The 15,459-nt window shown below is 42.1% G+C and overlaps 1 protein-coding gene across 1 annotated transcript; it reads left to right on the top strand.

Moving 5' to 3' along the window:
* The first annotated feature begins 347 nt into the window (after nt 1-347).
* Nucleotides 348-13,041, top strand: RSKR (ribosomal protein S6 kinase related). Its single transcript, XM_075851210.1, has 12 exons — nt 348-374; nt 637-885; nt 2,423-2,506; nt 2,594-2,662; nt 3,825-3,894; nt 4,811-4,918; nt 6,214-6,254; nt 7,855-7,882; nt 7,967-8,056; nt 8,867-8,955; nt 9,140-9,250; nt 10,553-13,041. Exons 1-12 carry the CDS (start codon nt 348-350, stop codon nt 10,775-10,777), a joined length of 1,191 nt encoding a protein of 396 aa, XP_075707325.1. The 3' UTR covers nt 10,778-13,041.
* Nucleotides 13,042-15,459: the final 2,418 nt, after the last annotated feature.

Genomic DNA, 15,459 nt, shown 5'->3' with positions numbered 1-15,459 from the left:
TAAATAAACTTTATGATGATATTCTAATTCATCGGGAATGAGTAGTATGTATATATGTATATATATATATATATATATATACACATATACACACACACACACACACACACACACACACACACACACACACACACACACACACACACACACACACACACACGTGCACTGATGAATAGTGAATCTAGAGAGATGCATAAGTAATGACCAGTGCTTAGGAGCAGATTAAAGTTGTTTGTCAAACTAAAGCAGATTAACTATGCACGTGACCCCACACACAGATCACAAACTGTTCAGAGGGGGCAGAAAAACAAATCCTTTCCAGCATGTAAACTGACAAGAGCAATGAAATGGGAGCCGCAAGCAGTGACACAAAGGTAGGAGAAAAAATGTATAGAACTATAAAATAGAAGTGTTTTGTAGAAGTGTTTTTTTTAATTAGTAGGTAAAACTACCAGTAGATTTGGGAATCTGAGTAGAGGACTGCTTAAAATATAATAAATCTCTACAAACTGAAGATATATAACATTGAAATGTTCTTTCTTACAAGGTTAGCAGGTGGACTGGGTCTATAAGATCGAGGGGTAGTAATCATCATGTTATCCGATGTCTTCTGTAATGTACCTTCTTGTACTACAGAGTTGCACCTCTTTGTCCCCCAACCTGTGGGTTCCTCCCTGGAAAGGTTTGTGGAATGGGGAAATCCAGGCTTCATCACGACTGAGCCAGCTGTGGGACACTGGACGTACAGTAAAGAATAAGCTGAAGACATCGCATCAGACTAGCCCTCCAGAGGAGACAGCGGCGGAGCGGACTCTCCCGCAGTGCACATCCTTGTTCCTCCCAGAGTTCCCAGTTTGGTCTCCTGCTGCGCAGCCAGAGTTAAAGGTCTTTTTTTTTTCTTTTTTCTAAATGATTAAACTATATGTAGATTTTCTTTTTGTTAGAAACACAAATGACAGTACAAACTGCTATAAAATCCCCATTGTGCATGTAGATATTAATAAGTGTAAATTGTTAAACATCAGAGCATGGATTTCCCGTGTTGTGTTATGTACATAACGTGCCCTCACTCAGCTGTTTCCATACATCTCATAGAGTTGTATATAGCAACAGCACACCATCGCTTCATAAAATTCTTTATACACATGCTCGGCCAATTTATACAACTGTAGTACCGTATTCTAGCGATCGGTGTAGGTTCCAGTGGTTGGACCCCCACTGATATAAAATTTGTCACCTTTCCCGAATATAGATAACAAATTTTAACGTAATAATAACAACTGTATTTTGAAAAGTTATGCTACGATTTTAGATACTTTGCATTGTAAATTCTCTGCCTTTTTAATACCTCTGCTCGCTGTCAGTGAATGAAAACAGCCATTATCCAGAGGCTTAGAAAGTGTCTTAATAATGTTAGTCTGACACTGTTGTGTTACTTGTTGGTTGTATCAGAGCTCCCTCTCTCTCTATTGGAATGAGCTGCACACCAGTGTCTAATGATTATGGTAGGTTTTCAAACTCTAGATGTAAACATGAATGTCTCAATTCACTGACAGCAAGCAGACATCTTGAAAATAGTTTTGAAATTGAAACACAAGGTATATTGGAAATTTTTATGAATTGAATAAGCCATATTTACATAGAACCAAAACACATTTATATACTGTAACTTATCGCACATAAAGCAGAGTTTTAGAAGATAGAACAGTGTTTCCCAACCAAAGTTACCTGAAACGCTAGGGTTCCTTGGAAGACCTGTCACTTTTACAGTAGGGATGACAAACTAAGTTCAGCCTCCTCAAAGATGCTGAGAAAAAGAAGTCAACACATCTCAGCTAGAATATAAAGCCAGACAAGAATTCTAGAATGCTTTACCTTTCCCAACAAGATTCATTGAGGTATGATGGAAGTAAAAACTATTTTATGGGGATCCCCATGGTAATACATTTGGGAATCACTCAGATAGAAAGAAGAAATATCATGTTTAACTAAGGCTGTGTTCACATCAGCGTTCGCTTTCCGTTGATGGGTTCCGTCTGAGCTTTCCGTCAGAGGAACCCATCAACGGAAAGGCAAACGGAAACCATAGCTTCCGTTTGCATTACCATTGATTTCAATGGTAATTCTTCCGTTGCTAGTGGTTTCCGTTCGTTGACTGCTATTGATTCCGTCAAAAAAAGGGAAACCTTACGGAACGGAGACAAACGGAAACCATTAGCAACGGAAGCGTTACCATTGAAATCAATGGTAATGCAAATGGAAGCTATGGTTTCCATTTGCCTTTCCGTTGATGGGTTCCTCTGACGAAAGGTCTGATGGAACCCATCAATGGAAACCGAACGCTGATATGAACAGGCCCTAAACTAAGAAGCGCACCAAATTGCTTTTTCACCATGTCTGAGCAAAATTTTATCTGTTGTAGATTTTAGGTTGTGTTGCTAAAGGATCCCTTGGTCCAGTACTCAAGGTGCTCAACTGCACTGAGCAGAAGATCTTTGCCTTAAAGGTAAGATACATATTGGTTTTCACAATTTATAAACACTTTTGACACCTAGCGGTTTGTGGTTGATAAGTATACTTATGTTATTCTAAGGTGTTACCCAAAGGGGAGATTCTCCGTCGCAACACACTGAGACAGTGTAAAGAGGAAGTCAGCATACAGGTACAACCGCTCTTCCGGGTGTAGGGAACTGTTTACACAAAGGGAAATCCAGTCAAAATTATCTTATGATACGTCATTGAATACATGTAAGTCGGTGACCGCCACTGATTTCCTGAACTAAACCCCTCTGGTAATGCTCTGAGATTAGAATTGCTAGAAATGTGACAATTAATAATTTTAATGAAATGGAATGTTTGTCTTATATTATGCCACTCTAAGTAAATGCCACTCTTAATAAATTTGGCGTATTTTGAACTGTCTCACAGTATTCTACTGTATGCCCGCTATGTTTTGAGCTAAAATTTGCGCTTATATTCACCTATTCTTAATAAATGGGGCCTAAACTACATCCCCACTTTTCTCGGCACCTTCCAAATTTGTTCAGTTTTACCACAAATTTCTTGCACGTCACTGTTTGCTACTTTTTATGCCAAAAACTAGTGTAAACTGCCTTGTAAATGTGGGCCACAGGATAAACCAATGTGATCTCACATATATCTGTGCTATTTTACAAGATAATTTTGACTGGATTTCCCCTTTAAAGGGAACCTGTCATGTACGTTATGCTTCCCCTATCTGAGGGCAGCATAATGTAATGACAGACACACTGATTTCTGCAGTCTGTCACTTATCTGCTAATGTGAACCCTTTTATGAGAACTTACATTCAGAGCCCAGGCAGTAAGTGTTCAATTTCCCTGCAGCGCTACTACAGGAGAAATTAAGTATTACATGGTTACCATTAAACTCAGTGGACTGTCCATGTAATCCATGGACAAGCTGGGTCCTCCAGAGCGAGAGATGCTCTTTGTAGTCACTCTCCCGGAACATGTTTTTAGAATGACAACCACTTTAATACAGATTAAACATTTTTCTATTATGTTTTTTGTATCTGCCTCCATATTTCTGTATGATTGTGTGATTGAGGCCCAGGGCATAGCTATAGGGATGCAGAGGTAGCAGCTGCACCTGTGCGCTAGTTCTTGAGGGGGCCCAAAGCCCATGTGCCGCACCAGTATTATAAATGGCACATGTAGGCAAAGGGCCCTGTTAACCAGTTTGTATTGGGGCCCAATGGTTTAAAGTTACGACTGTTGAGGCCTTAAACTTAGTTGATTTTGTGTTGTCTGGCAGAAATAACAACTGTTTGTCTTTACTTCCAGAGGCAGGTAAAGCATTCTTTTATCCAATGCCTTGGAGAGAGCTGGCAGGGACAGTGCCATCTTTTTATCAGTGAGTTACCCTGGCATAGTGCTCGATCTCTATATTTGTAGTTTCAGCATAGAAATGAACAAGCACATCATAGTGTAAAGTAAATAATGTGTCTATACACACATGAAGAAAAGCAGTTCATCCTATCAGACATTTCATACACTGTTCTTTTTGCCTTTATGACTTAGCAGATAATTACAATTTTAGCCTTTAATATATTGTGGTAATAGCCAAGCATGGTATTCCTTTTTAACATAGCAATTAAGTTTTGTTGTTGGGGGGGGGGGGGGTGCATTTGCATAAGGCCTTATTCACACGGACGTGTCCATTTTGCGCGCGCAAAAAACGCTGCGTTTTGCTCGCGCAAAAGGTCCGTGTGGCATCGCATATGGTGCGTGACTGTGTGATTTTCGCGCGGCCGGCATCATTATGACACTCTGTTTTTATGTTTACAAACAGAAAAGCACGAGGTGCTTTTCTGTTTTCATTTATTTATTTTACTACTGTTGCGCACATAACGCGCGGCACCCGGAAGTGCTTCCGTGTGCCGTGCGCGATTTGCACGCAGCCATTGACTTCAATGGGTGCGTGCTGCGCAAAACACGGGCAAGTATAGGACATGTCGTGAGTTTTACGCAGCGCACATACGCTGCGTGAAAATCACTGACAGTCTGAACGGCCCCATTCACTAACATAGGTCCGTGCGACGCACTTGAAAATCACGCGCATATCACGGACGTATAACACGTTCGTGTGAATAAGGCCTAAATGTTATTCCCAAACGAACGTCATATGTCCAAGGGTATACATATAACATTGTGAATGCATTCGAGTTATGTGGCTTCTATGCAATCCAATAATAGCATATAATTCATAATAAATCTGGTATGATTGAAAAATGATTAGTGATATGACTTTCTGTGTCCCCTTGTGGCAGTGTGCAACTACTGTAGTTACGGGGACTTATATTCCTTGTGGATATCTGCCAAGCACATTGATGAAGACACAACAAGGTTATTTGCTGCAGAATTGGTATCTGTTTTAGGTAAGTTTAATAAACTGGACATAGAATTGGTGTACAGAGAACATAGGGGGTCTTTTGAGGAGACAAATGGGGCCCCCACTGGTACTGGTTTACCCAATCCTGGACAGGGCCTCCCCTTTTTGCCATTACTTGTAGGAGAGAAGGACGGCGTTACACTATGGCAGTTTACCCTTCACTTTTTTGCTTTACTTGCTGTGATATTGGAGATGGGGAAAGCTGTGCAGGTTCACACAGCATATGGGCCCATGCACATGGAAAAGCCTCATGTACAGAACCTGTCTTGCGGCACTTGTGTTCTTCTAGGGAAAAATAACCCCATTATATGGCATATGATGGGGCATGCCACGGTCAAACATTTGTATAAAATAGGATGTTCATGGAGAAACAGTATGGGCTAATAGTAGTCTATGTTTGCCGTAGTGCAGATCAGTACAACACAGATCTGTAATAAGCTTGAGCTGGCCCATCCCCCTTCACATTAGCCACTTTTGGGCTTCCTCTCTGGTATGCATGCCTTTGGCTTCAAATAAAATGAAAAGTATGTATGCGTTGTAATTAACTGAAGCTCTAAGGGTAAGGACACATGGACAGTCTTGACCTGGCCATGATGCGACCAACAACCGTGCCGGCACCATGTTTGGCAAGGCTGCCAAATTGCCTGTTAATGGCTGCGCGTTATTGCGGGTAGAACGGGCCTTTACCTGCAAAATCGTTCAGCCATAAATGGTGTATTAATTAATGGCCACATGATTTTGCAAGTAAAGGGCCATTTTACCCGCAATGTAACAGGCTATTTGACAACTGCGCCGATCATCGTGCCGGATCAGGGCCGCTCTGTGTGGCCTTACCCTAAATGTCCATTAAAACTGCAGAGAGAGACAGTTTTATCGACATATTATTTTGATGCTACTGTTGTTGAGATAAGCACATTTTTACCATAGATTTCATTATTATAATTTTTGTTACTCTTTTTAATATGTACTAATCCAATGAGAGATATTAAAGGTTCACTATATCTAGAAATTAATAATGATGACAAGTGGAGGCCAAAAACTTACCTTACCTGCAACGGCCTCTGCAAACTCTTGATGCTAAATTTAAATTGACCTTCCTGAAGTCTGTGGTGGTTTAGGGCAGTCAAGGTCTACATGCTCCATTCTAAGGTGGCCCCGTGGAATCCAGTCCTCGGGTGACACCAAGAAAAATAGCGCCCTGGGCAGTTGCCTAGTTTGCCACTACCTGCTTATTATTACCTCTGTAATGTACTACTAAAAACTGTGTGTTTCACCCTACAGTGTATCTTCATGATTTGGGTATCATACATCGAGATGTTAAGGTAAGATTACAATCTATCATGAGGATTTATTGTTCCTGTAATACACATCCTCAATTGTGAGTACATCTAATGAATTACTTAAATGTCTTTGCTATTAGGGAAAGAGTGGGACCAGAAATGTATCTGAAACATAGACATTTATGTCATATGAAATGAATGTCTGATCAATGGGAGTCCCAGCTCTGGGACCCGCACCTATCTCGAGAATAGGGTTCATCCGAGTCCTATCCCGCCTGGTCAGGTGGCCGATAGCTGCCACATCCAGCCTGTGAATGAATGGAGAGGTGGCCTTCATTCATTCCTATGGGAGTTACAGAAACAGCAGAGTAATTGATGCGGGCAGGAGTCGGGTCCTCGTTAGTCTGGTCCCTATGGACCCTATGGATATGCCGTAAATGTGTAAGGTGGGAATAACCCTTTAAAGTTGTTGTCCCACTTATACAACCCTTACACAACCCCCTTTCTAAATGCAATTGCCCTAGCTATCAATCGATTGCTGCCTGCCTGTCTGCTGTACCAGGGGACGCTAAAGTTAGCCTTTTGTACCTATGCCTTAATAGGGTATATGGACAACAGTTCTCCTGTTGGGACAAACCCTTTAAATACAGGTTGCTTAGTATAACAATCCCACTGGCCGCAAAAAGAGCAGGCACATACACCAATCAGCCATAACATTGTCTCAGGCGTCATTAGTGCACCAACAACATAGTAAGTGAGCAAACAGCAAGGGGACGACGCGTGCCTCATGAGGGGGCAGTTCTTAAGTGATAAAACGCGGCTTTACCTGCCTCACTGGGTCTAGTGGACTACGGCCCTCAGAGCACCAGAAAGCTGTGGATGCTGGAGAGCACCAGAAGCGGATAGACCCTAAAGCTGGAGAGGGCTCACTGATGGCAGGTGGAGATGCCAAGGAACCTCCCCTCAAGCAGAGACTGTTGAGATAGCCTGGTCGTCTACGTAAGAAAGTTTGCTGTTCAGTGGGTGGGCCTCACCACAATAGTGACACAAAAGCTCTGCCTAGAAGCCAAAAGAAGTTGCTGAGCCACCATTGCCCGCATTGCTGCCATTTCTATTTTGCATTGGAAACGTTAAAGGGGTTGTTCAGGTTGGGGGCTGTTTTTTATACTGATGACCTATTTACAGGATAGGTCATCAGTATATGATTGGTGGTGGTCCGACAACCGGTCCCCGCATCAATCAGCTGCTCGACTGCCTCCAGGCACCGGAAGCTATGCAGGGGTTGGTGCCGGAAACAGAAGGCTCCGACCAATGTATAGTGGCCGTGCTGTGTTACTGCAGCTCTGCTCCTATAAAGCAAAGCTACAAGACAAATTGAGAGGTCCATGCCTCGACAGGTCTGAGCACTTTTGGCGACACAAGGGAGACATACACAATATTAGGCCGTTGGTTTTAATATTATGGGTGAACCGTGTATGTGACAAATTATAAGATATTGATATCAGATGATATATGCCAATCATGTTTTTATTTGTTACTTTAGATGTTCTAACATGTAAATTAATATTTTTTTTTCCTAGCTCAGATTCCATTAATTTTTATTTTTTTTTATCAATTAACATTATTCAAAATCATTTTTCAGATGGAAAATATACTACTAGACGAGAGAGGTGAGAATCAGTAACTTTTATAACTGTTTGCCAAATTATACCACATTGTTGTTGTTTTTTTAATGTTTTCCATTTTTATTTAAGGACACTTGAAATTGTCAGATTTTGGACTCTCCAGACACCTTCCTTTTGGAGAGCGTGCATATACCATCTGTGGGACTCTCCAGTACATGGGTAAGGAAAGGACCTGATTAAGACGCTATATAAAATGTCACATTTGCTTTCTGAAAACATGGTTTTACTTTGACCTAAATTTATCAAAAAAGGTGAGCTCTGAGAACGGTAATGCTGTTCAATAAAAACCTACCACATACCACCATCCCGAAAATATTGTAATATGTTTATAGTGTCCCTCCAATTCTAATAAGATGCTAGTACACGTTGGGTGTTACATATGATGCCCGGAGAGTTTCATGCATGGGTCCTTGTGTAATTAATATAGGATCGGACACTTTAATATTTAACCAAGGTTGGTTTTTCCTGCAGGCATACAGCTAAATGTAGTGTAGATGATCTAAATTCTAAAGTATAAATTCTCCTAATCTATAGGTTACAATTCCAAAGATAAGGTCGCCAAGATGTTTTGGTCGGGGCTTCATGCACACAGTCATATTACTGATCCGTCTTGTACAGAGCCATAACAGGGCTCCCATGTAAGTGCATGGGGCCTTTACTGTAACTCTGCAAGCCTTCGCAATGCTTCTAGGGGGAATAACTCTGTACATATGGCAGCCAAAGGACCATTGTATGGCAGCACACGGAGGACTCAGTGTACCGCTGTACATCTTCAGTGCCATGTGCATGAGGCCTAAAGCTGTCCAGACAGAGGGTGCCTATCAAAAGTGTCCTTTCAGGACATACAGATAAATCTAAATGTACCTCTTGTTCAGTTAACTCAATTTCTGAAAAGGACAGTTATATGTTATCCATAAAGGTATACAATATAAATGACGCAGTGATTTATTTTGTTTTTTGCTTTTCTAGCACCAGAAGTACTGACTGGGGGTCCTTATAGCCATTCTGCTGACTGGTTTTCTTTAGGAGTCCTATTATTTTCACTGGTATCTGGGGAGGTGAGGAAATTAATGTTGCCTTAAAAGCAATTTTGCATCCATTTTTTTTCCTCTATAGCTCCTATGCGGACATGTGTGTCTCCATGGTAACAGACTACAAATAAACTCTATGTAGTCTGATACTGCAGTAATATGGCTATTAGTGCCCTACTTCTTGCTAACATAGTTCTTCTCTACCTTCTAGTTTCCTGTTGCTCCTACCACAAACCATATGAGCATGCTTGAGAGGGTTAATAATGCAACTTATGACGTTCCAGAGACTATAAGCAGAGGACTATCACATCTTTTAAAGGAGGTACTACATATTAATAATAACAGTTCCCTTACCATTCCCTTAATTGCACAGTGTAATTTTTTTAAACCCACTGTATGCCATGGTGCTGAAAATTGCACTCTGTAAGGCTATGTTCACACAGGGTATTTTGCCGAGTTTTTTGAAGCGGAAACCGCGTCGCAAAACTCGGCAGAAACGGCCCGAGAACGCCTCCCATTGATTCCAATGGGAGGCGTCGGCGTCTTTTTCCCGCGAGCAGTAAAACTGCCTCGCGGGAAAAAGAAGCGACATGCCCTATCTTCGGGCGCTTCCGCCTCTGACCTCCCATTGACTTCAATGGGAGGCAGGAGAAAGCGTATTTCTTGCTGTTTTATGCCCGCGGCGCTCAATGGCCGCGGGCGAAAAACGGCGCGATAATTGCCGTGAAAATCGGCCTGCAGGGAGAGGAATATCTGCCTCAAAGTTCCAAACTGAATTTTGAGGCAGATATTCCTCCCCCAAAATACTCCGTGTGAACATAGCCTAAAGCAGCATTACAACATTGGATCTTATTTATAATGGTGTCACCACAGCACCCGCAGTACTGTCATAAGCCTGTATAGACCAAAGGATTACCATAATACAAGCACAGGTGTGTGTATATATATATATATATATATATATATATATATATATATTATATATACATGAGCGTATGATTTCTACTATGAATACACCAGTACATATGTGTGCAGCTTTTGTAATTGAGTGGGATCATTGTCGAATTAGGATTTCTTGAGCCCACTAGAGGAAATGATTCTGAGGGCCCATGCTTCATCTTACAGAACATGTGCATGACCACCTTTAATTGCATAGTAAACCGTGTTGTTGTAATTGAAAACACAGGACATATGAATAAGGTCTAATAAGTCATTTGTGAATCAACCCATAAGAAATAGACCCTAGTGACAAGTGATTGCTTTTAACACCTTCCTGACTTGTACCGTATATACGGCGCAGGTCGGCTGAGCCCGCTCGATAGAATGAGCATGTCGGCTGTGTGTAACATCCAACTCTTCAGTGTAACGAGCAATATCCCGCTCGTTTAACCCCTTATATGCCGTGGTCTAAAGCAAGCACGGTGCCTAAGAGGTTACAAACAGGGGGGCGGGCTGGCAAAAAAAAAAGGCCCTCCTACGGCTATATCGACAGAAAAATAAAAAAGTTATGGAGCTTTATTGTGTCAAAGCATTGGCCCACTGGATGATTCTCTGGTACTCTAGTGAGCCAGTCTGACCCTAAGTGTAATATCTGGTTAATTAAGAGCTTTCATTATTTCTCTAGCTGCTGTGCAAAGTTCCAAGACAGAGGCTCCGTTACCTCCATCAATTCAAGAGCCACATTTTCTTCCGAGGAATGACCTTTGATCCTGCACTGCTCCAAAAATTCCCAGTTGACCTTGTCTTAAATATGCGGAAGTCAGAAGTTACCGTACAGGCAGACTTGAGTGGTTTTGAAGACTTTGACTGGGATTTGAAGCAAACTTTCCAATTTCCCTTCCCAGCCTAAGGTGCTAAATATATCACATACATTCACCCCAAGGCTGCCACTGCCTTTCACTTGCAGTTAATCGGCCTGAATATGAATGTTTTGGAGTATTTCCTTTTCTCTCTGTGTGAAACATTTTACGTAATTTAAAACCATTAAAATTTAAAGGGAATCTGTCATCAGCTTTTTGGCCATAGAACTGCCGGCATTGTGCTGTAGGACTGTTAAACACTATTCTGAGTGTACCATGTGATTGTGACGTCTAAACAAACCATGCCCGTAACCAGGAAGTGCCGGCATCACGGCACATACAAACTTTGTATTAGCGCACTGTGTGGCAACGGGGGCCCTGCGGGCCCCCCAGGCTTGTGGGCCCGGTCGCAACTGCGACCGCTGCGACTCCTATAGCTACGCCACTGTGTATAAGTGTGCTTACAGCACTGACTCCATGACTCTGCAACGCTGCTACACCACCCTGATGACTCCAGGTATGCTATTTGCATACAGTGCATGCTGTTATTAAACGTATTATTCTGCAAAAAGGGCCACCTGACGATTTCAACAAGGGCATAGTTGGAAAAAAAATGTAAAAGTCCTACATCGTCATGCCAGCCGTTTAATGGCCAAAAAGCTGATGAAAGGCTTCCTTTAAGGGGTTGTCCGCTTTGGATAATTCCTTTTTGGCAAAGAGGTTTCCAAAAATTAAGGTGATGACAGAGTGCCTCACTGCCGGAACCCCCAGCAATCTGCTTGAAACTACAGGGGAACCTGGCAGCAACTGTTTGATGTCACGGCTGTGCCACCACAAGTGAAATGAAGTATCACGTGGTGCCCACTAAAATCAATGGCTGTCTCTACTGCGCACTGACGTGCTATGTGTTACAGAGACGCTTTTTGTGGCCGCTCCGTCTTATTCAAGTAGGTCCTGTATGAGGGACTTCCCCCTACTTCAAAGAATTTAGAGTCAATGAGCTGAAATGGGAAAGCCAAGTATGAGAGTAATTAATAGCATATGTATTAATGAAATTATGCAGGAGGGGACTTTATATACTTTATTTATTTTTACATTAAGCATATTAGATGGACCTATACCTTTACTGTATTCTCTGTATAGATAGTGCAGAAGTACGCGTGTGCATTATGGTAGATGCAATAAGGATAACGGGACTTTAACCGTTCCATAGCCTAAAGCAGTCTGCAGGAAGAGAAACACTCCCCTCCTGGCAGTCATAGATGGAGCTGCATATAGCTTTGTTATCACAGTTATTACAAAAAAAAGAATGAACAGTGTTTGTTTGTATACACTCCCCCATTTGCCGTTAGTCAGTGGTGTAATCCTGCCTATCTTGTCTCCAGCAATACAATACCACTAAAAACCTGGTCATTATAATTGCACCCCTTAGTGATAAGGGGGTGACTCTTCTGAATACATTCAGTGTGCACAGTATAGCTGAAAAGAAAGCGACAGCCAGTTTTATAAGCTATGGACACCTTTGAAATGCTAATTTTTCTTTTTTAATAAAAAGGTGTATCAGAGTGTATGGTGCAACTTTACAAATACTTTTTATTAAAAATTCGTTTTACTTTTTTTAGATGCAGCTGCTTTGTATTCTCTATACAGAGCAGCTGTAACTAGCGCTATTCACTGAATCTGTCAGTCCCCCGAACCCGACGGGTTCAGTGACACGCAGGATCCACCTGTAATCTATCACATCTATGTCAGAGACACGCAGGACCCACTGTCACTGAACCCGTCAGGTCCCCAGGATAGATAGAGCTGCTCTTTATAGAGAATACAGAGCAGCTGTTTCTAAAAAAGTAAAATTAATTTTTGATAAAAAGTATTTATAGGGGCTCAATCAGACGAGCGTGTTAAAACAACGGCTGTCACACAGACTCATGTATTTCTATGGGGCCGTTCACACAACTGTTGTTTCAGCGGAGCGTGTGAAGGGTAATGTCCTATTTTTTTTGCGCTTCACGCATCCCTCCATAGACTCTAGTCTATGGGGGATACGTGATAACGCGTCCCACACGGGTGCATATCGTACGTGAAAAACTGCAGTTTTTGACGTCGAAGGTTGGCCACATTCGTGTGAATGTAGCCAAAAGTTGAACCAAACAATCTGATGGACATCTTTTATTAAAAAATAATAATAATAATTTGCCTTTCAAAGGTTTACATAGCCTTTAAGTGCTATAATTGTACGTGTGAAAAGTGTCATTTTTTTATTTGATGGATAGCCTCAGGGAAAAAAATAAAATAAAATGTTTTATTACAACAATTGTGTTTCAAAATGTATTTGATGTGATGATACTGTTCCCTAAATCTTGAGACTGTAAACCTTGAGGTTCACACTGCTACAATAGTGCAGAATCATTGTCTGTTTTGTATTATTGGATCAGACAAATGTAGGTGTTATCATTCACAATGCACAGGGAAATGTATTGGAGTGCGGAAATCCCTATTGCCTATACCCTCAGGTACCAAAGGGTATTACCATCTTAGAAATCTATGGCAAATCCACAGGATATGCCTTAAATGTCTGAGTGATGCGGATCCCACCTCTGGGACCCGCACCTATATCGAGAACGGGGGTCACCCAACCTCCGTTTCGCCAGGTGTGGCGGCCGCTGGCCACAGATTCCAGGTGGGTCTAGTGGTGACCTCTATTATCAATATAGGTGAGGGTCCAAGAGCTGGCACCCACATATATCTGACATTTAAGGCATATCCTGTAGATTTGCCTTAAATGTCTAAGATGGGAATAATCCTCTAATATATATCTACTACTATAACTAATAGAGTTATACTAGTGGTTACAAGTACACCCACTAAACTGTGCTAAATGCTTCGGCACTCTGGGAGGCTGTTTAGTGGATGCACTCACTAACAAGTAGGGAGTGTACGTGTCAGATTTCTATTGCATGTGGCAGAAATCTGTCCCAAAAATTTGAATGGGGTTTGTAAAAATGCCCAGATCCAAGTCCATTAGTTATATCGATATATCGGAGAGAAGTAAAACACAAAGAGACGCGCTTTGTATACCCAAAAATCATTCTCTGGTTTATTGATAGAATGTAATTACAATAGTACCTCAGGAAAAGGAGAGTAGGCTTGAGCTCAGCCAATCACTTACACATGGGGCCAATCATTTACAAATGGGACGTTTGCTCTAACTCAGCCAATACAAAGGGGAGTTGTTTGAGCTGAGTCAATCACGAGCAAGTAAGGCCTCTTATAGGAACTTACATGCTTCTCACGAAAAAAAAAAGAGTAAAATAAGATTTCCCCATAACAATCTTCAGCTGCAAGGCCAACAAGTACATTTTCATAGGAGTCTCAGATAACGAATGATAAACATAGCTAAGAATGTTTAACCTTATGATTGTCCAGCGTGCTCCGATTCCGGCAGTTTAACCCATTTAATGCTGCTGTCAATAGCGACAGCGACATCTAATGTGTTTGACAGAGGGAGGTAGCTCCCTCTGTCACCCCATCGGCGCCCCTGCAAAGAAATCGCGGGGCGCCGTCGGGTTTCCATGGCAGCCGGGGGCCTAACAAAAGGCCCCAGGTCTGCCTTCAGCAAATGCCTGTCAGTTTTAGGGCCTGTTCACATCACCGTTCATTTCCGTTCCGGGGTTCCGTCGGAGGGTTCCGTCGGGTGAAACCCGCAACGGAAAGTGAAACTGACAGCACAGCTTCCGTTTCAGTCACCATTGATCTACACTATTGATTCCGTCGGAAAACCGGAAACCAGCCGGAATGGTGACGAACGGAAAGCATTAGCGCTGTTTCCGTCACCATTGAGATCAATGGTGACTGAAACGGAAGCTGTGCTGTCAGTTTCACTTTCCGTTGCGGGTTTCACCCGATGGAACCCCGGAACGGAAATGAACGGTGATGTGAACAGGCCCTAAAACTGACAGGCAATCTATTAGGCCATGCCTCTGACATGGCATAACAGGCATTTGCTGAACGCAGACCTGGGGCCCTTTGTTAGTCTCCCGGCTGCCATGGAAACCCGACGGCGCCCTGCGATTTCTTTGCGGGGGCGCTGATGGGGTGACAGAGGGAGCTCCCTCCCTCTGTCAAACACATTAGATGTCGCTGTCGCTATTGACAGCGGCATTAAATGGGTTAAACTGCCGGAATCGGAGCACGCTGGACAATCATAAGGTTAAACATTCTTAGCGATGTTTATCATTCCTTATCTGAGACTCCTATGAAAATGTACTTGTTGGCCTTGTTCACCCGACGGAACCACAGAACGGAAATGAACGGTGATGTGATGTGAACAGGCCCTTACACTGACAGGCAATAATGCTTTGGTATACTAAGTTAAAAAAAATGACAGTCAAAATAAAATAAAACTTTATTTAGTAAAAGTGTCAAAACAAATAACACATATATGGTATCCCCTCGATCGTAACGACTTGAACAATAAAATGAACACATTAATTAAACCGCCGGATCAACGGCGTAAAAAAAATGCAAAAAACAATGGCAAAATTCTCTCTTTTCTCCCATTCCCCCCATAAAAAGTCCTATGTACCCGAATAGTACTAATGAAAACTACACCTTGGCCCGCAAAAATCAAGCCCACATACGGCCACATTGACTGAAAAATAAAGAAGTTACAGCTCTTGGAATGCGGCGATGCAAAAACAAGTCATTTTTTTCTACAAGGGTTTTTATTGTG

Source organism: Rhinoderma darwinii, chromosome 2 (assembly GCF_050947455.1).
Source record: "Rhinoderma darwinii isolate aRhiDar2 chromosome 2, aRhiDar2.hap1, whole genome shotgun sequence".
Classification (NCBI taxonomy): Eukaryota; Metazoa; Chordata; class Amphibia; order Anura; family Rhinodermatidae; genus Rhinoderma; species Rhinoderma darwinii.
Note: the sequence above shows the minus strand (reverse complement) of the source record. Positions and strands in the feature narration are given on the sequence as shown.